The sequence below is a fragment of the Fringilla coelebs genome (genome assembly GCF_963513975.1).
Source record: "Fringilla coelebs genome assembly, chromosome: 5".
Lineage (NCBI taxonomy): Eukaryota > Metazoa > Chordata > Aves > Passeriformes > Fringillidae > Fringilla > Fringilla coelebs.
The window spans coordinates 66,158,360-66,178,298 of record NC_140033.1 but is presented as its reverse complement, the minus strand read 5'-3'; the positions used below and the strand labels follow the sequence as shown (position 1 = coordinate 66,178,298).

General features: G+C 42.1%; 1 protein-coding gene across 1 annotated transcript in view; it reads left to right on the top strand.

Moving 5' to 3' along the window:
- FBLN1 (fibulin 1) overlaps positions 1-19,939 on the top strand; it is a gene marked incomplete at its 5' end in the record, with an annotated part of 74,569 nt that overhangs the window by 39,481 nt on the left and 15,149 nt on the right. The window contains 4 exons of the mRNA XM_084205847.1: positions 195-326; positions 1,342-1,465; positions 14,289-14,431; positions 16,293-16,424. Of these exons, the coding sequence (XP_084061973.1) occupies positions 195-326; positions 1,342-1,465; positions 14,289-14,431; positions 16,293-16,424 (531 nt within the window). The remainder of the gene's footprint in view (positions 1-194; positions 327-1,341; positions 1,466-14,288; positions 14,432-16,292; positions 16,425-19,939) is intronic.

The window sequence follows — 19,939 nt, the reverse complement described above, 5'->3', positions numbered from 1 at the left end:
ATTTATTCCTGAAAATCTTTGCTGTTTAGATGTTGCTGGCTAGAGCCACACCTATCTGATGATCTTCTTCATTGCCCAGAAATTCGAATCATCAAATTGTATTTGAAGCTCACAGCAGGAGCACTGTAGATGTGCACTGGGCCGAATGTCATGAACACATAGAAAATTAATGGTGGTTTTTTTTTTTCTTGCAGATATTGATGAATGTGCTTTGCCCACTGGAGGACATATCTGTTCCTTTAGATGCGTTAATATTCCTGGGAGCTTTCAATGTACTTGTCCCTCCACTGGGTACAGGCTGGCACCCAATGCACGCAACTGCCAAGGTGGGTTCAATAACTGCAGGGAGACCTCATGGATTGTGGAATTCTGACAAGTTCTAGCAGTTCTTGTGTTTAAAAAATGCTTTTCCTATGACATGATAGGTAATGCAGCACACATCAGCTCGACATCTTAAGAAATCAGTCTTCTATAATAAATATACAGGAAATTTTGGTTACAATGTAATTCACTAGAGACTACTCTTAAAAACTGTATTAAATAATTATAAAATATTCTTCCAATGAAGATTCCAATGGTGAAATGCTGTGAGTTACTTCAGCCATTAAAAGGAAATATTCTGCTGTAAACATGTCAGCAAATATTTAGGTCTTGTCCACTTAGTGGCACTGCTGCTCTTCCTTTTCTTCTTGCTGGTTGGTTGGGTTAGTGTTCTTTTTTGTTCTTCTCTCCTCCCCTTGCAATCCTGCAGTAATGTTTGATTGCACTCCATGTTCTGCAGTACCTGATAGGATATTTGCTGCATCTTGACTATTGTGTCCAGTTCTGGGCCCCCAGTTTAGGAATGACATTGAGATGCCCAGAGGGGGCAACGAGGCTGGAGAGGGGCTGGGAATACAAACCTTGTGAGGAATAACTGAGGGAGCTGGGGGTGTTTAGCCTGGAGAAAAGGAGACTGAGGAGTGACCTTATCACTCTCCACAATTCCCTGAAGGGTGGTTGTAGTCGGGTGGGGGTTGGTCTCTTTCTGCAGGCAGCAACTGGCAGAACAAGAGGTCACAGTCTCAAGCTGCGTCAAGGGAAATACAGGTTGGATATTAGGAAAAATTTTTTCACAGAAAGAGTGATAGAGTTCTGGAATGGGGAGGTGGTGGAGTCACCATCCCTGGATGTGTTTAAAAAAAGATGTGGCACTGGGTGCCAGGGTTTAGTTGAGGTGTCAGGGCTGGGTTGGACTCAATGATCTTCCAGCCTTGTGATTCTGTGATTCTGTCATTGTCTGGCACCTGCAAGGAGAGGAAAAGCCTGTATTTAACCCACACCCCTGTTTCCCTTTGGCAGATATCGATGAGTGTGTTGCAGAAAGCCACAACTGCTCTTTCAACGAGACCTGCTTTAACATCCAGGGTGGCTTCCGCTGCCTGTCCTTGGAGTGTCCCGAGAATTACCGCAAGTCAGGAGACACGTAAGTGCCTTCTCTCCCAAGCTGGCATCATCTCCTCAGGGTCATGCCACTGCTGGCTGAACACAGAGCACTTTCTAGCAAACATGTATTGTGTTGGCAGGCCTACCCTATGTTTTGCACACACAAGTCTGGTTTCTTTCTCGTGCTCCTCTTTCTAAGAAAAAAGATACTCCCTTAAAAAATGCCATGTGTCAGTGGTTTGCATCATAAGGATCTCCAGAGTCATAAGCAGATTCTCTCTGTCTGGTTCCCTTGCAGGGCAGCCTGATAGGAGGGCTACATTGGGCTATGAAATCCTTGGCTTTTATTTCAGTCACACATAGTCTTTCCTTACCGTCACACGTCAGCTAAAGGCTTTGTTTTAGCTCCCTCTCTGAATTCTCACCTGTACTGTTGCAAAGCATTGCAAGAATGTCTTATTTTTGGTACCATTTAATTGAATCCTAGAATGGACCTTAAAAATCATCTAGTCCCAGCCCTCTCTGCCATCTACAGGGACATGTCCCACTAGACCAGTTTGCTCAAGGCCATATCCAAACTGGCCTTGAGCACTGCCAGGGTTGGGGCATCCACCTCACTGGCCAACCTGTACCAGTATCTTACCACCCTCAAAATAACAAATTTCCTCCTAATATCTTACATAAATCTCCCCTCTTTCAATTTGCCTCCAATTTTCACCTGTATTAAAAACCTGGGAATCCTGGCAAGGGTGGTATATTAGCTGCAGCTCATAGTTGTGTCTCTAACCTAGCTCAGAGGCAGTCTGTGCATTCTGGGGTAGAAAATAGACAGCTCTGGGAGGAGGGGCAGCTGGCAGCTCTTTTATAGCCATCAAATAGTGCTAGCAGAGAGGAGAAGTTGTTGCAAACTCTCACTTGTGCAGCTAGAGTTTATGGCTGGTGAAAGTGATGCTTTGCCTCCTGCCCTGTGGCTTTCGGGCCACCCTGTACTCCAGCAATTCTTCCAAAGGCTGCTTCATGGTGCCCCTGTGTGCCTTGTATTCAGGTAAGTGTGAGCTCCACCAGCCAGGGAGGAAAGCTGACAAATCACATTTGTTATCAGCCCACTGTTGCTTTTCCCAGTCAGTGTTGGTGTGGCCACCATCTGTCTGACAGACCTGAGTACTCTGTGCCTCCTCTGCAGAATGAAGCCAGCACTGATCTCCATCTCAGGGATTTTGTGGGGATTAGTTAGCTTGCATTTAAGCCTTAGTCTTTGAAATGTCACAGAAGTGGCACAGCAGATGTATTTGATCAGAATGCTGGAGAGGAAGTTCGTGGTGTAAACCCAGCTATTTATGAAATATGCTTGTGTTCTGGGAAGGGTAATAGGAATTAAATTTTAAATTAAATTTGTCACATCAGTGACCAAGCAGCGCCTCATGATGCAGATGTTCTCTTTATTTGTAAGACTGTGGGTTCATTGGTATACTAATTTTTAAAAAAGTGAAAAAAGTGTATTGTGCAATGGGCCACTAGGCAGAATTAGCAGATTCCTGCATTGCAGAGTTCAGTTTAATAAAGTACACGTTATACACATATTCCTTTTCATTTTCTCTCTTATCTGTATTTGACTTCATTGGCTATTTGAGCTATATGGCATCTTTTGGGAAAGCGGTAGAGTGTCGAAATGTTTTTCTGTGTCTAGGTTGTTTGGCTCTGTAATGGCTTCCTCTGCCTAACTCAGACCTACTCACAGGGTGAGATCCTTCTGATGTGCTCAGGCTATATAATTAGGATGAGTCAGACACAAGTCCTGCAGCTGCTCAGTGAAATTCTAATTATTTTAATTCTTTAAGTCATTATCTTGTTGGATTAATTAGTTTTTCCCCTCTCAACAGTTACTAAATGTATTGCTGAAAAGATGTTTGCATAAAGCAAAGAGAGTGTGAGTTCATTGGTGTCACTGGTGAAGAGCAGTGGGTAACACAGGTGCTCTCATTCTCAGCTGGATAGGAATGTTACACCAGTGTGCAGGAATCAGGGTGTATGGGTGGGATTACCTGCTGCTCACTGGGGAGCAGTTTCATGAGACAGATCTTTAGCACTCTTTTTACATCCAAACTACTTTACATCTCCTTGACTGAATCAGTTTTGCACATGTACTCCAGCAGGGCTGATAGCCAGCATATCTTTGTTAGTTCTGCATGATAACGACATTAAATTGCTTTTTCACCCAGGCTCTAAAATCAAAGTAGTTGGCTTCTTATCTCACCTAGTACAGATACCATTTTTTCTCTCCTTCTTATTCAAAACACATTCCAATTTCACCAACTTGGCACATCATAAGAAAGACAACTTATTTTTTCAAGATCTTCAAGCTGGCACCCCAGGAATGTTTTTTACCCTGTTCCCCATTATTTTCTTTGGAATAGCTTTAATTTAATAGGCCTTGGTCCTGTAGATCCAAGTTTCCTTATTCTTATTTTTCCTCAAAATCCTTATGTACAGGCAACAGCACTCAGTGATCCAGAAGCTTCTTTACCCAAAAACCTCTGTGAAGCAGAGGTTTTTGCCTGGTGGCTGTTGCAGTGGCAATTGCAGTGAATTAATTGCAGTATCATCCCAAGCCATGGGCTGGAACCTCAGGATGCTGCTTAGATACTGAGCTCCAGGAGGAAACAGTCTGTGTTATCTGCCCCAAAGACAGCAAAATGCCTGGCTTGATCTAAATGGTGACAATTTTATTGAAGGCCTTATCTCTTTTACTTAAATTCTGCTTTTTGTTTTTCATCGATCAGTCTATAGGCTTGGGATTTTCCCCAGGATAGATAAGATCTGCTGCTCCTCATAATAGAACTTAACTTGCTGCACTGCCTTGCCAAACAGTTTTTGTTTTCAAATTGCATAACAATTAACTTCTCTTTATATGGCATTGAAGTCTAACATTTGTAATATTTAAGCCAAGAAAAATAGTAGAAAAGATAAAGAAGCGTTTATGGCAACATGTCAGATGTGTGCTGCATTGAGCCAAGTGGGGAACTATTTGTATTTTCTAGACATGTCTGTGCATATTATTAAGATTGCCTGGTGCTTATCATTGTTAGGACATCTTTTTAACTCCTTAAAATTTTGCCAAAATGTAACCAATGGCTGAAATTTTACATGCCAGGTGTCTGACTCAGGCTCAAGTTTTGGCAAATTTCAGCCAGAGCAGTTCACCCATTTCCAAGAACAAGTGTAGAGAGGAGGACACTGGTATGGGTGTTTTAAAGACATTTTGGTGATTAATTTTTTTAATTTATTTTAAGAGTTTGCTGTCATGTTATGGAGCAGAAATCTGAAACTTGCTAGGAAATTGCTTTTGCACGTTTTGTCATCCTTACCAAAATCCTCTGAAACTTTTAAAATTACAAACTTTGTAAAATTTGTAAAATTGCATTCAGCCTTTTTTAAGAAATTAAGACCTTGATGGGTAAACTTAATCCACTCCTCTATGCCAAAATAGGCTCAGACGTACCTGGAATCTTTCTGAGAGTTCTTTTGCTTCGAGTCCTTGAAGGATTAGGATTTCATAGCCTCAGCAGCAATCTGTCTTTGTGTTTGGCCATCTCCCTCACTGCAATTTAATTCTTCCTATCAATAGAGAAGTCTTTTTCTTCCATCAACAAAGAGTTCACTTCTGATTTAGCAGTCCTGAGCTTCTTGCTGCTCTTCAGAGCAGTGTGAGACATGCAGATCCAGCTCCACGTGCTGTCTGAGCCTGCTCCCACACAAAGCCCCAGGAGAGGAGCCCAGTCTGTCCTGGGCCAGGTGCTGCCTGCCTGGACAGCCCCAGCTCCATGGATAGGTGAGATGCTTCTAGCAAGGGTGAGAGAGGAGCCAGCTTGGTGAGAAGAAAGTGAAAACTTGGAGATAAGGAGGTTGAATGTAGGGAGGGAGGGATCTGAAGGTATGTCAATGTGGGGAGAATGAGTCTGGGAGATGCTTCAGGGGTAGCAGGAAAAACGGGGTGAAACTACAAAGGGGGCAACCACAGGGGCCAGGTCCTTCTGGTCAAGGGTGGCTGATTCCAGGGAACTAATGACAGGGCAAGAGGACATGGGGAAGAATTTCTTCCCTGAAATGGTGGTCAGGCATCGGCAGGAGCTGCCCAGGGAGGTGGTGGAGTCCCCATTCCTGAAGGTTTCCAAGGAATGCCTGGATGTGGCACTCAGTGCTCTGGGCTGGGTGACAAGGCTCTGGGTCACAGGCTGGACTCAATGGTCTTGGAGGTATTTTCTGTCCTTAATAATTCCATTATTCTATTCCAGATTTGGATGGGGACCATCAAAGGAAGTAATAATTTGGGAAGGGCACACAAAGATCCTGAGGGAAGGGATCTGTGCTTTGGGTCTAGGGTTGTGAGATGGAAACTCAGAGAACTAAGTGTCAGCCAGGAGACAGTGGAGCAAGAGGAGGATTGGCACTGGCTGAGCAGACAGTCCTGATGCCAAATATTTGAGTGAGAAACAAGGGCCATAGGCTAGGAAAGGGGATAGGAAGGAGAAACAGGATTAGGAAAGACACATGAAGGAGACAAGGATAGGATGTAAAGGCTCATTGCTGAGGGCAAAGAGAATATAGTTCTGTCTTCTCTACACCTTGAAATGTCCTGGGGACTTTCTGTCTGCAGACAGGAGGAGCATAGAGAGCACTTGTCCATCCTCATTACTACTCTGCTGGATCCTGTTTCCCTGGAGTGGGGCTCCAGATTCTCCTCTGGTTAAGAATTGTCTGTGAAGACCAACCATCAGTTGGTTTCATTCCCTTAGTTTTGGTCTGTTTAAGACAAAAACCACCTTCCCTGCACAGCTGATCATTGGCATCAATGTCCATGATATGGCAGTGGCCCACTTGGACCTCATGGTGTGGTGCAACCTGCTGAAAAGAAGTGCACACCAACATTAGCATGAGCAAGAGGAATATTTATTTTCCCCCCCACTTTGCAGTGGAATATATTCCAGGAGGCTTGGAAGGCTGTTACAGCTCTGGAAATCTACAGCATAGATAGCTCACTAATAAACTTGGTTAGTTGTTCAGCATGTTGAGTTGGTTTCCCTGTAGGAAGCAAGCCATAAAGCCATAAATCTTGCTCACAGAAAGTTCGTTTTCCTTCAGTACGTGAGGAATTTCTGCATACCACTCAACTCCTTCGAGCACAATGAAGTGAAAATCTGACTCAGAAATCAACGTGAGGGAAGGCACAAAATGTTTTTCTCCTCGTTTTTCTGTTACAAAATTTATTACCTACAAATGGAATCCCTCCAGTTTTGGTAGTTTTCATTTATCAGGGTTTGGTACATGAAATTCAAACTGGGAGTTATTCTTTGGAGCCAGTATTTCAGCCACATAATAGAACAGAGTAGAAAGTGAGCTAAAATAACTGGGTTCAAATTCAGGAATAAACATTTAGCAGCAGTGTTCACTTACTTTTGTAGCCCCTGCACCTGATTTCAGAGTTTTGCAAAGACATATGAATTGCCCCTGGGCTGGTTTTCTCTGGCAGCACTTTCTGCCTCCCCAGCACTCCCCTCTCCTTGGGGAGGACCCCTTGGCTCTGTCCCATGCTCACAGGGCAGGGGCAGGACACGGGAGCTCTGCAGGCAGCTCACCTTTCCCAAGGAGCCACAGGGCTTGGGCTGCTCCCTCCTTAGCAGCAGCTGCTGCATTCCCCCACCATGGGATTTCCTGCTGCCCACTGAAGTCTGGAGAGTACACTGGGGTAAAATGCTCTTTGCTTCTCACCTGTGTGGTGTGTGACCCCAGGATGAACTCTGGCTCTTGAAAGCAATAATATTTGCCATCTCTCCTCTGTGGTTATTTGAGGGAACAATTACTGCACATTAACTGAACCTGCAGTGCAGTGTGCAGTGCATACCACCAGAGCATGAGATAAAAGATGATGAATTTTCAATAATTTTAGTCCTAGCTGCAGGCACATCTGTCTTCACAAATAACTTTCTGAATCCACAGAAGGTCCTTTTTCTTCAAAAGCTGGAAGCTTTTTTGGTTTTTTGTTCTCTTAAAAAATTCTGGCTATAATTTAAAATGTATTTTACTTTTATAAAATAATAAGGGAGAGCATCTTTATGAGAGTGTAAGTGCTCATAAGCATGTACATTCTTCTAAGAAATTGTACTTGAAGAAAACATTTCCACCTAAGGAATTAACTGTCTCAACTTGCTCCATGATTTCAGCAAAACCAAGTAGCCTCATGATTTTAACACCACCAAGTCATTCTCCTTAGTGGAGTTATTAATGACGTTTCAGAAAGGAATGCAGAGCTCTCCATACCTGAAAATACTTCAAGAGTATCCACACCTAATTAGCTGGCCATCCTGTGAGGACTTGTGCATGATCTTTAAACACATGAATAAAGCTAAGAATGCATTCAAATCTTCAAAGAATTGCTTCAAAGAACCACTTTTGTTTGCAAGTAGTATTAAAAGAAAACATGCAACACATTAATTGAAGAACTGAGGGTACTTTTAATTAGTGTTCTTGAAAGTGCTGATTTTGCATATAAAGAGAAGTTCCTGGAATTCAGATCACCGTGCATTGGCAACAAAGTGGGGCTTGCTCATGAACCTCAGCTCTCTTGGTAGCAGATGCTGCTGACAGGAGCTCAAACTCATGTCAGAATAAAGTAATGAAATGGACACTCAGATTTCTCTGAGGTGGTAAGAAACAAACTGTGCTTTTATGCTGGAGCATTTCTTGGTAAAGAAAGAAATTGTTTAGGTTCCAAAATTTCAACCAGTGGAGCAAATGCTGCTTGGAGTGGAGAAACTCTTGCATATAATTTAATTGATTCATAGTTTTGCATCAGGCAAGTTTGGAGCTAAATGCTCAACCTGATCATGATGAAATTTTGCCAAGTCATCATCCAGCTGAGATCATTGTTGTCTGCCTTTACTTCCACACACCTGCCTGAAAGGATGTTTGGATTCCTGTGTGGTGATTTGGGCATATCTCTAACCTGAAATGCAGACAGTAAGCAATCCTTCACACACTTCTCAAACCCACCAGGTTCCATCATGTCAGATCTCCATTAATGTGTTCATAAATTATAACATCCTTAAACAGCAGTGACTTGGATGCCCACAGCTGTCTGCCCTATTTTCTGGACAAAGTTCACTTCTCTCTGGAACTGAATGCATGAAGATTGTGATTGCCTCTGTAAAGGTTTGTTGCTCCCTGCCAGCCTGTGTGGGTGATCTCTTGCTAGTGCTCTGGATTTTTCACTGTGACACGGTGCTGAGGGAATGAAAGAACAGAGGGCAAACTCCTCTCTCACCAGAAAGTCATGGGAAATGATTCCCACGATTTAGGGCTATGTAGGAGGAGACTGAATGTGTAGGACACATGCTGGAGACATCAGGCTGTTGGATCTTGTTTTCAGGGCTTGCCTAGATGGGTGTTAGACTGACTCTGGTTGGTTCTGATAGCACAGAGCAGTACCTGTGCCATATCAGCAGGAAAAGGTTCGTCTTCAGGAACCAACCCCTTGGACATTCATGGTTTTCAGAATACTTCACTCAGTCTTAAAATACAGCCAGACATCCCAAGCAGGACACAGACAACTCCCTTACCATTTAGAATCTCTTCCTTTACTGAATGTATGTCCAACCAGCAAAAGAGTAAAACCTGGAGGGGAAAACAGTGGCAGTGTTCTCCCAGAAGGGCCTGGCTGATGTAAATGAAAATAAACTCTCACCCCTGCTGAGGTGCCAGACTTGATCCATCTGCGCCTGCAGAGCAAGGGCAACACTTCTGACAATGGCAACGCTTCTCCCAAAGCCCCAGCTGCAGGCAAGTTCATCCTTATTGAATTCCTGTCCCTTTGCAATATGAGTGAGGTGCCAGGCTGAAGAATGGATGCAGGATGCAAGTCAGCCTATCTTCTCCCCCCCCCAGTGCCCCTGCTCTCCCTCCCCCTCGCTAAATGTGCGCTAATCTTCCTCTTGTCTTGTGTTCTCACTTTTCTTGCAGTCGCTGTGAGCGCTTGCCTTGTAATGAAAATAAGGAGTGCCAGAGCCTGCCTCTGAGAATAACCTACTATCACCTCTCTTTCCCCACCAACATTCAAGTACCCACCGACATTTTCCGCATGGGTCCTTCCAATGCTGTCCCTGGGGATAAAATTCAGCTGTCCATCATCAGCGGGAACCAGGAGGGGTTTTTCACCACAAAAAAAGTGAACAACCACAGTGGCCTTGTGGTCATGCAGCGTCAAATCACAGAGCCCAGAGACCTTCTTCTGACAATTCAAATGCGACTTTCCCGCCACGGAACTGTCAACACATTTATTGCCAAACTTTTTATCTTTGTCTCTGCGCAGCTTTGATCCCTAACTTGCAGTCATCACTGGCTACTCTCTCTCTTCTAAGAGTAGCTTCCCCCACCCCCAATTTTAATAAAGTTTTAGTTCATCCGTTGCATGCTGCACTTGCATTTTATTTGCCATCATCATTACAGTTTTCCACTTTCCCCTATAACTGAACATCTTCATTTGTGGAGATTCTTCTGTGTGCTCTGCATCATAATACAAAGCAGAAGTTGGTATCTAAGAATTCATTACCTGAGCATCCTGAGGATTGAAAGCCATTAATTTACCTCACACAGTAGGGGAGTCAACTGATTATACACAGGTACATAGGCTTAGGTCTACATTTTCCAAAGGAATTAGGTACATATTTTGAACTGTCTCAACTGAGACATCTCTAGAAAATTTCATCACTTATGTGGCAAATAGCGTGGATTTTCTGAAAATATGTTAAAAGGGCATAACTTGGACCCTTAGGAGCCCTGAGGTGGGTCAGTATAAAAGTGTGCAGCCAGATTCTCAAGCAGTCCTATTTATTGTTGCTCTGTTGTATCCTGTGAGCTAATGCTGATTTCCACCAGGTACAGGTCCCAGTTCTAGCTTCTAAGGATGGTACAAAAGCTAATCTCCTCTAAAGAGCATTTATTTGAGAGATATTTCATCTTTCTTTCTGTGGAATTTTTGCTGAATGGAAAAACTAATGACAGCAGAACAGCAATCAACTTCCTAACAGCATTCAGAGAGCTCCTTTCTGTTTCACAAGCTATATCCTGAAACATTCCCATCTACAGGAACATTTGAAAAAGATATTTGAGTTGTCTCATAACACTTTTGTCTCTCAAGCTTTCATATGAAAGCTGATAAATTTTGACCAGTAAAGACTTTATTCACAACTACCATCACATAGGTGCTCTGAAAAGTCAGTCAGAATTCCAGTGTCCAAATCTTTCTTCCTTTGCTTTGACTTTCTTTGTTTACTTCTAAGCAGTCAAGAACAATGTAGACAATACAGACAATACAACTGGAATTTCTTTGGAATTTTTTTGTTTTCTGAGCTGGAAGAGGATTTATTTATTACACAGAGTCTTTGTGCTAATAAATATTAAAAGCTCACTCCCAGAGATATGATCCAAAAATTAATGTCCTACACTACCCTGGGCTCAGGTGTCTCTGCTGCTCATTAGCCAGGCAGAACAGTCATTCCATAGAAGAACAGGGAATAATCCATGTGAATGCACTTGTACAAAAAATATCTCACTGTGTAAGTGCTAACAGCACAGTCAGGGTACAAGGGTGGAAACTGGGAACATTCTAAAGCAAGGTGGTGAGCCTTAATCACCTGAGCACGAGGAATGACTCCATGAGCTGGAAGCTGCAGGCTCCCAGGCTCATCATCAGCCAGTGCCTGCATCAGGGCAGGATTGCAGCACGCTGCCAGAGTGTTACACGTTCCCCAAGGCAAAGTTTATCACAGCTGGCTGACAGCAGTTCAGGTCTCATAAGGAATGCCAGTGTTTAATAAGCCTGTTGACACACCCTTATAAAGGTGCCAGAAGCTGCCAGGGGGGATGGAGTGCCAGGTTTAAATACTGAGAGCACAGCTCATGTCACTTGGGCTAGTGGGGTTTATTGTTGCCACAGAAGGTGCTCATGTGTAAATGCTCTCTGGCTACCAGGCCATAATGAAGTAGGATAACTATTCAAAAATAAACTTCATTATTTGCAAACATTAATACCTATATTTTTTGGCAGGAAAAGAAGGGATTTTGAGAACATGGCCCTCAGTGTTGTAAAATGCTGCCATGTTAATTGTATTTAGCAAGGAATTCAAGAGCACAGAGCTCACGTTCCCCTGGGTGAGATGCTTGAATGCTGCAGTGTCACTGGGACTCTCAGGAGCATGTAGGTAATTACATAGTGCTATTTATATTTTCCAAATGAAAATGAAATCACAGCTCCTGGTCCAAAGAACTTATTGACTGAATCTAAGAGACAATACAAACAAGAATCACACCAGGACTTCAGAATAATTAAAATATTATACTCAGGAAATAATCAGAGCAGCTGAGCTGTTTCTTAACTGTCTTCTCTTTAAATGAAAATGCCCAGAGGGAAGATGATCTCCAAAGCTGTAATTTGTGCTAGAGGCAGAAAACTTGAAGGAAAGGTACAAATAAAAAGGTTCTCATCACTGAGGAAGAAACTTTTGCCAGTCATAGTCCCCACTGTAGGAGAAAATGAACAAAATGGAAAACATCAGCTAGTCAGAAGATGAAATGCAAAGATGATGTGTAAGGATAAAATTATAAAGCAGTATGAGAACAGAGCGTACAATTTATAGCAAATACCAGTATTTGAGATAGATGTTAGTTGTGAAAGAAGCTACTTCAGTTCAGAGATGTCCAAAAGATGAAGTAATGAGAGAACAAAGTGTTATCAATCAACTGCACTTTGGATATGCTGGCATGAGGCAATTAGCAGGGATAGCAAGAGAAAGGTGATCAGAGAGTGATTATAATGAAGGAACAAATTCCAGTTTAGCAGTGTAGACAGAGCATGCAAAAAAACCCCCAAGACAGTGGAATTTGTAAGAGGAGAGAGAAAAGGTGCAAAGAAATAGAGGTGACACAGACATTTATCTGTCACACGTGTGGTTTTGAGCTGGATGGATCTATAAACTCAGTTTAGATGAGAGCTACCACAAATCACTTGTGACCATTGAGATCCTCTGATCTGTACCAAAGCCATGTCAGAAGGCTTTATTCCACAGGTGAGCATCATGAAGTCTGATTTAGGACTTCATCTTACACAAAATTATGGCTTTATTGGCAAAGTATTTCAGAAATACTTGTATTTGCCTTTTGTTCCAGCTGAAGTTGAGAGTAAATCTCCCTTTAATTCCCAGAAAGAAGCAAAAGGAAACCACTACTGAATGCCTGAGACACTCCCACCACACTGTTTTTTGCATACAAATTCTATTATCTAAATACAGCAGTTGTGATTTAGGATGTTCTGTGTATTCTAACAGTACTTAATCTGCAATAGTGTCCCAAAATAAGTTATGCAAGCTACTGTTTGTAGGTGAGGTGTCCAGGACATGACAAGAGTTTGTACACAGATAATGGTGGGCAGTAAAAGGGCACAGGCCACCTCTTCTGGCCTGTATCTCCTGTCCAGTCTCAAAGCATCAAGGACAGGGTGTGAACACCTGTATTCCTCTATAATACCTGTATACAAGGCTCAGCTGGTGTTTATTAACTCAGCTCTGTTGCCTCCCCATGGACTGTGCCAGTTCACATCTGCTGAAGCATGAGTTGCTTGATGTTGATTTGTGTTTTCCCCTTATTTAACTTCATACAGTATCATCATGCTTGGCTTAATTTTTTTTTTTTGGTGAGCAGAGTTGGGAACATGTAATAGGAAGTTATTGATATATTGATTATAAATAGAGCCATAAAGTCCCTTTGAACATCTGGAAAAAGATGGTTTGTAGGTGTGGACTGGGATAAGACATTTTGAAAAGGGCAAGAATGAGTTGTTTTTAGAAGTATCTAACAAAATAAATCTTCCTTTTTTGGTTTCCCTTTAACTCAGTAATTTTTTCTTACTTTTAATCTTTTAATTCCCCACCCTCTGACACCGCAGCATTTTCTTTTTCCACTTGGAAATATGTAGAAATGGGCAGGTCAAAGTTGAGATCATTTGTGAGGCTTAGTCACATTTGAAGTCCCAGCACAGCCCTTTCATCTCTCATGAACACAGAGTGGGCATTGTGTGAAGTTCTTGAACTGTAAGTGACTTTAAATTCACTCTAGTGGACAAGGGTGAGAAGTCATTTAACTTTTAATAGACTTTCAAGGCCGAATGAGCAGCTGGTTGAGATGGAATATGAAATGATCCTTACCATTTCCCCAAGCTCAGAATTCAACCTTTGAGATTTTAAATAATGTGGTTAACTTTTTCCCCCTCTAGTTTCCATTCCCCTCTGTTTTCTCAGTTCTTTCAGATGGAAAAGGAGGGTGTGAAAAAAAAGACTTAAAAGAGGCTCTTCTGGCCCTTGCTACACTGAAAATTGTGAAAGTTGGCCCTTTACATATTTATGCCAGGTTTCTAAAACAGAAACAATTCTGTCTGCTTTATGTGACTGGGTAAAAAAGGCTTGTGCAAGTAAAAGTGGCTCCACTGAAATTGCTGAGAGCAGGCCAGCTCAGAGGGTGTGGGTCTCATTGTTTGTCCTTGGAAAAGGACATTACATGGCATCTTGGGCACTGCAGCTCTCTTTGTTTTCACATGCCTGGCTTGAAGAACTGGGTTTGAGGGGGTTTTGACTGCAACTCTGAGCCAAACCAAGTTCTTCAGGGGTCCCCAAATTCTGATGAACCGCATTTGTCTTAAGTTTTTGTGGTGAAGAATCAACACTCCTATCAATTACAGTTTCTGGCTGCCTAGATTGCAAACCACAAAGTATTTCATATTCAGACTATACATGAATGAATCTCTTTTTGGTTTCCCTTAGTGTCAGACTAGAAAAGACGGACACCATCCGTTGCATTAAGTCCTGTCGACCAAATGATGTCAGCTGCCTGCTGGATCCTGTCCACACAATCTCCCACACTGTCATTTCACTGCCCACGTTCAGAGAATTTACAAGACCTGAAGGTAAGTGGTTTCTTCCTTGTTCCATTTAACAGACTGCAGCATATAAAACCTCCACCAGAAACCCTTGCCTAAAGCCAGACTCGCTGCCGGTGCAATAAATGTTTGCACAGCTCCAAATTAGAGTTTACCATTCATTTAATTAAAACCTTTGATACCCAGGAGTTTTAATTTTATGGAGGAAAGAAAGACATTCTGAGCTCTGACCCATACTGCTTCCCAGTCTAAGGAAATATTGACTCTGAATTCCCATGTACCACATTTATTCACACAATAGCCATATGCCCCATGACATTTTTTCTCCCCTTGTTTGCAGGTTTTGCTGTAGGAACAAGGTACTAAATATACTTCTCTCATCTGTTCTATGCCCTGTTGTTTGCTACTGACAGGTGACTTGTTCCAAGAATAAAAACCTTACGTGCAGACATTAATCACAAAATAAATTATATTCAGTATATGATGATTGGCTGATTTTTGACCTATGAAAAAAGTGCTGTTTGTTATAGATTAAAGGAAGGGACATTCCAAGGACAGGGCAGAAAGTTTTTAAGACAAGAATTTCAAAAAAGCACCCAAGTGCTTTTTTCAGTACTGCTCCTCTGCAGTACTTGCAAGTTTTTAAGTCCTGCAGATTCATACTCACTTTTCACTCATTTTCTTAGCTCACATAAAAACTAAAAACTTACAGATCAAGAGCCCGTTTTTGCTCCTTGCCATTTGTATGGATTTTCTGGCAATGCATCCATCAGTGGCATGACTGCTTGCAGCCCTGCTGCTCTCAGCACCTTACTGAGTGGCACAGGCACAAAGAGAAGGGTGTGGAGGTAAGAAGGGTCATTTTGGAGGGATTTCTAAAGGCCCTAAATCCCCATTTCTGATGCACCCAAAGCCTCAGCCCTGATGTTTCAGAAAGTTGTCCTAAATGAAAGCCAAAGCTGACTCTTCCCTTCTGCGCCAGGCAGGAGCGGAGAAAAAGACATCCCAGTCCTTGCCCAGACAGGAAGAATTTAACCACTGATGCAGAGCTCCTGTGGGTTCTGTCAGGCCTGTTTCAGGCCTTGGCTGGCCCTGCTTCACAGGGAATGGAGGAATGCCCCATGGCCACTCCTGCTCCCTGCATACCCCTTCAGCTTCACCAGGTGTACTGGCAGCAGAGCTAAGGGTTTGGCCCAGGATGCTTCCCAAGCCTCATTAGTCCATCCTCATGTTTTAATAAGGAGAGATGAGACCTAGTGATCTGAGATTACTGCTGAAGCCCAGAAGATGTAAACTGTAATTCAGTGCATGGCCTCAGGTGAATTCTTACAGCTCCAAGTCTAGTTTCATCATCTGTGGAGTGAGGATAATAATGAGAGTAATAATACCTCCATCCCTCGCAAGGGACTCGAAAATAGTCTCACTTTTATTTTTAAACCTAAATATCTCCTCCAGAACTCCAAAGGACTCTTTAATTTGTAATGGCAGTACTTTGTGTAACTGGCTAGGGCATCAGAGTGGAGAGGTTTATCTGTTTGGTCCCTTCCTCAGCCCAGCCTGTGGATCCTTGGTGTTGTCCTCTTTGGGTACATGCTGGAAATCTGATTGGCTTCTTCAGAGCAATCTTTTTTGATTTTAAAAGTAAGAGCATTTTGGCTTCAGGGCCCTTGGAATGATGGAAATAGGAGGAGAAAACAAATCTATCCAAATCCTTGCTTCCCTTAGATCTTCTGCCTTTCCATTCTAAAGGACAAACTGGGAGTGGTGAGGGAGGGTAATGTCTTGCACCAACTTTGAGGACAAGTCATTTTGGATCAAATTCTGTTGGATTCTTCAGTGATGTTTCCAAACCCTTGTCAGTGCATTCTGTGATCCTCTTGACTTGCAGAGATCATCTTTCTTCGTGCCATCACACCTACATATCCGGCCAACCAGGCAGATATCATATTTGACATTACAGAAGGAAATTTAAGAGATTCATTTGATATCATCAAGCGTTACATGGATGGTATGACAGTGGGTGAGTAGTGTTTTCTGCCTGCTTTCTTCTCTCAACTATACTGTAGGACAGGGTCAAAGAAATTAATTCAAGTAATTAATCCCTACCTTGATTTTCAAGCCAGTGTTGATTTCATATTCTTCAGTCCAATATGTGTGATTTGAACTAATAACATGGATAATTTTTTATGCAGAACACCAGAGGCCTGTTCTTTAATTTGAGAAGTATTTTAGCTTTTTTTCAGAGCTAGCTCTAACTAAAAATGCAAATGGCTTAGTTTTAAAATGATGAGGGACCTAATGTAACCAGGAGCAGTTGGCAGATGATGCTGGGGAGGAGGGCAGGAACAGATCCCAGCTGAAGAGTTGCTCTGCCCAATGGGAGCTGCCTAGGCAGGGGAATACACTGGAATTCTCATGCCAGGTATTAAAAAGTAGCGTTTGATTGCTCTTTATTAATGTTTATTTATGAAAATAAAGGACTCCTGTTCCCAGTGAGCACTTGTGCTTTGGTATGTGAACATGCAGATTCTGCTCAGGTTCATACATGTGCTTCAGCAGGACTTGTCCTGGGGAAAAGAAAAATCACTGCAGCTTTCAAAAGCCCTATTTCACGTGGTCTGAAGGTGGCACTGGTGCATTTCAGAAGCAGGATAGCACAAAAATGTCAGCTCTGCAAAGGTTTTATGAACTGTAGATAAAAATCCTAAGTCATTAGGTTTCTATTTCTTTCTTGATCAAACAAAAGTATACATGTGAATGCTGAGAAAAAGGGAGAGTCTGTTAAAACAGGATAAGATTACAGATTTCAGTTATTGGGGCATTTCTTTAGCAGAGTATAAATGTTATCAGATCTCACAGGAGTTACAGTAGTTTGCTTTTCGTGCCGTGTGCTTCTTTCTGTCTGAACCAAGAAAGAAGGATGTGTTTGGAAATCTGACTGGCCAAGGTATTTGCCTGAGGGAAGGGTTTCCATTTTGAAGAGCAGGACTGTGTGTCAGTAGTATTTTACTGGGTAAACCAGATTATTTGCCTCACACTGTAAAGAGAGAAAGGATATTCTTATACACTGACTTGAGAAGATATGATGCATGCCCAAGTATATTCCCAGCTCTGTGAAAGAATTGGGCAACTCTTTCTTCACCTCAGTTCCCCCTGTGCAACATGGAGATGATAAAACATGCCTACTACTGTCTTAATTAATTCTTGTGTGTAAGACTCTTAATTAATTCCTCTGTGTAAAAGTACTTTGAGATTAATGGATGGAAGCTGCAAAGAAAACTGCCTACAGCAGAATTGGAAAAGGAAAATCAAAACAACCCCCCAGCTGAAATTACCTGGAGGGGCAGAGGTTCAGGACAGCACATTGTCTGTGTGATATTAGGATTGCAAATAATTCTGCCAGCAGCAGTTCTGCTGCTCTCATCATAATATAATTTTTATTATTATTAATAATCAGAATGCTAGGTGTTTCCTTGAAAAGTTCTGGGAAGTTTTCAAGACAAATCAGATGGGATCCTAGTCCATGCGAATTCACAAAGTCCCTGTTTTAAAGAAAGGGAAGGGTTTGTGTAAGGGAGGAAAACCCCAAAGGGCATAGACAGTTTCAGAAAGCATTAGTGGTTATCCCACTAAGTTACAGGGACATCAGAACTGTGTGGAACATAGCAACTCTAGCAGAGCAAATGCCCAGCTAGGGCAGAAACAGAAGGGTTTTCAGGAAAATTTCTGCCATTACAATGTCCCAACTGGTTGCAAAAATCCATTTATGCACTTCTGGGAGAGCACACCTGGACCATCATGCTGGATGACCACATATGCCACTGGAATCCAAGCAGCATATTTTAAAACATTTTTATACATACTTCTTAATGTCTTTTTGCTGCCTATATAGAAAAGAATAAATTAGTTTTGATAATAAATCGAAAATGCATTGGTAAAAGAAAGAAGAAGCATGCTTCATTCTGTTGTCCTATTTCAGGAGAAATGGCCAGAATATCAAAGCTATTTTGTCTGCTAATGGAAATTAGATCACCAAATATCTTTCTTTTTACAATACTAATTTTCTCTACAAGAGAAAAGATTGACAGTTTCTACAGTGAGATTTTTGTTGCTTGGGTGGTTTGGGTTTTTTTTGTTAAAAAGACACAGACTAGTTCAGAGCATGATGAAATGCATAAGAATATATGGAAAAAAGTAGAAAAATAATAACTAGAATTACTGAAAGACCTCAGTGTAATAAACCTTGACTCAGTGTCAGAGTAGAGGAAGCTGATGAAGGGGTTCAGAAAAGGGAGGGAGCACTGGGAAAAGAGGGGGAGAAAGGACAGACCAGTGAAGATGCACTTGCAGGAAGACCCTCATTAGTAATTCAGTTTTAGCTAGGCTGTCACTAACAAGGACAGAGGTGATGCCTTAAGAAGGACCTGCATGTGACCTGAGCTTGTGTGAATGCAAAAGAACAAGATGCTCTCAAAGTACAACTGGGGAAAAAAAAGTGGAAAAGTACAGTTCTCCTGGGAAAGGTTTAAAGAGTGGGAGGAGCTGCTAGAGACAAAGTTACAGGAGAAAAGGGGGGGCTTCAGCACTGATAATTTTGGGCTGAAAAGATTCAGGTTGCCAGTTTCAGCCATTATCCCTCTAAGGTGACACTGAGACCTCAGGGAGATGTTAGGGAAGCTGAGTTCTGTGGGATGGGATGGAGAATGGCTGATCAGGCTGGTTTGTGCTTTGCTGATGGAGAGATTGCAGCCGAGGTCATTGGAGGAGATGAGTGTGAAGGAGCAGTTGTGAGGTACATAAAAGAAGAAAACAGAAGCAGAGGAAAGGACTGCCCTAGGAAATGTTACAAAAAGAAAGAACAGTCTCCCAAAAGATATGTAGAAGGAGTAGGCCCAAAGGTAGGAGAAAAAAGAGGCAAGGACAGTATTGCCAAATCAGGGAAAGAAAATATATCAAACAGGAATCAATGATCAGCACTATCAGACATGGAGGAGCCAAAAGAACTAAGAACAAACTCCAGAAGTAGCTCTGCTGACCTACAGAAAGTATCTTCCAGTGGAAGAGGAAGAATGAAAGCCAGATTCCTGGAGAGGCAGTGTGTAGACTTCATGCAATCTGATGAAAAAGAATTGTATAAAAAGCAGCTTCCAATATTTTTTCCCTGTTATGTTAAAAAAGAGATGCAAATCCCCAGTCCAGGGGATTTCCTGGTTCAGAAGGTGCTGAGGACTCCTTGTTTCCTGGTGTGGTTACAGGCCAAAGTGGCAATGAATCGAAATGATACTGTTAAAAACCTAATATCACTTACTAGCATGGGTGGGAGAAAAACAGAAGTGCAGACCTATCCAGGTCTGGTGTTTCTTTAAAGCTTTTATAGACTTTTCACTGCATTCCTCCTTTAACCAGCTGTCAGTGAAAAATGAAGAATGCATTTTCAACCTGTGCAAAAATGTCCTATCCATGCCTGAGGTATAATCAGTTGCTATAAAACATTTTCCCCTTCAGCTATGCATTCATTTTTTAAAACAGTAATCC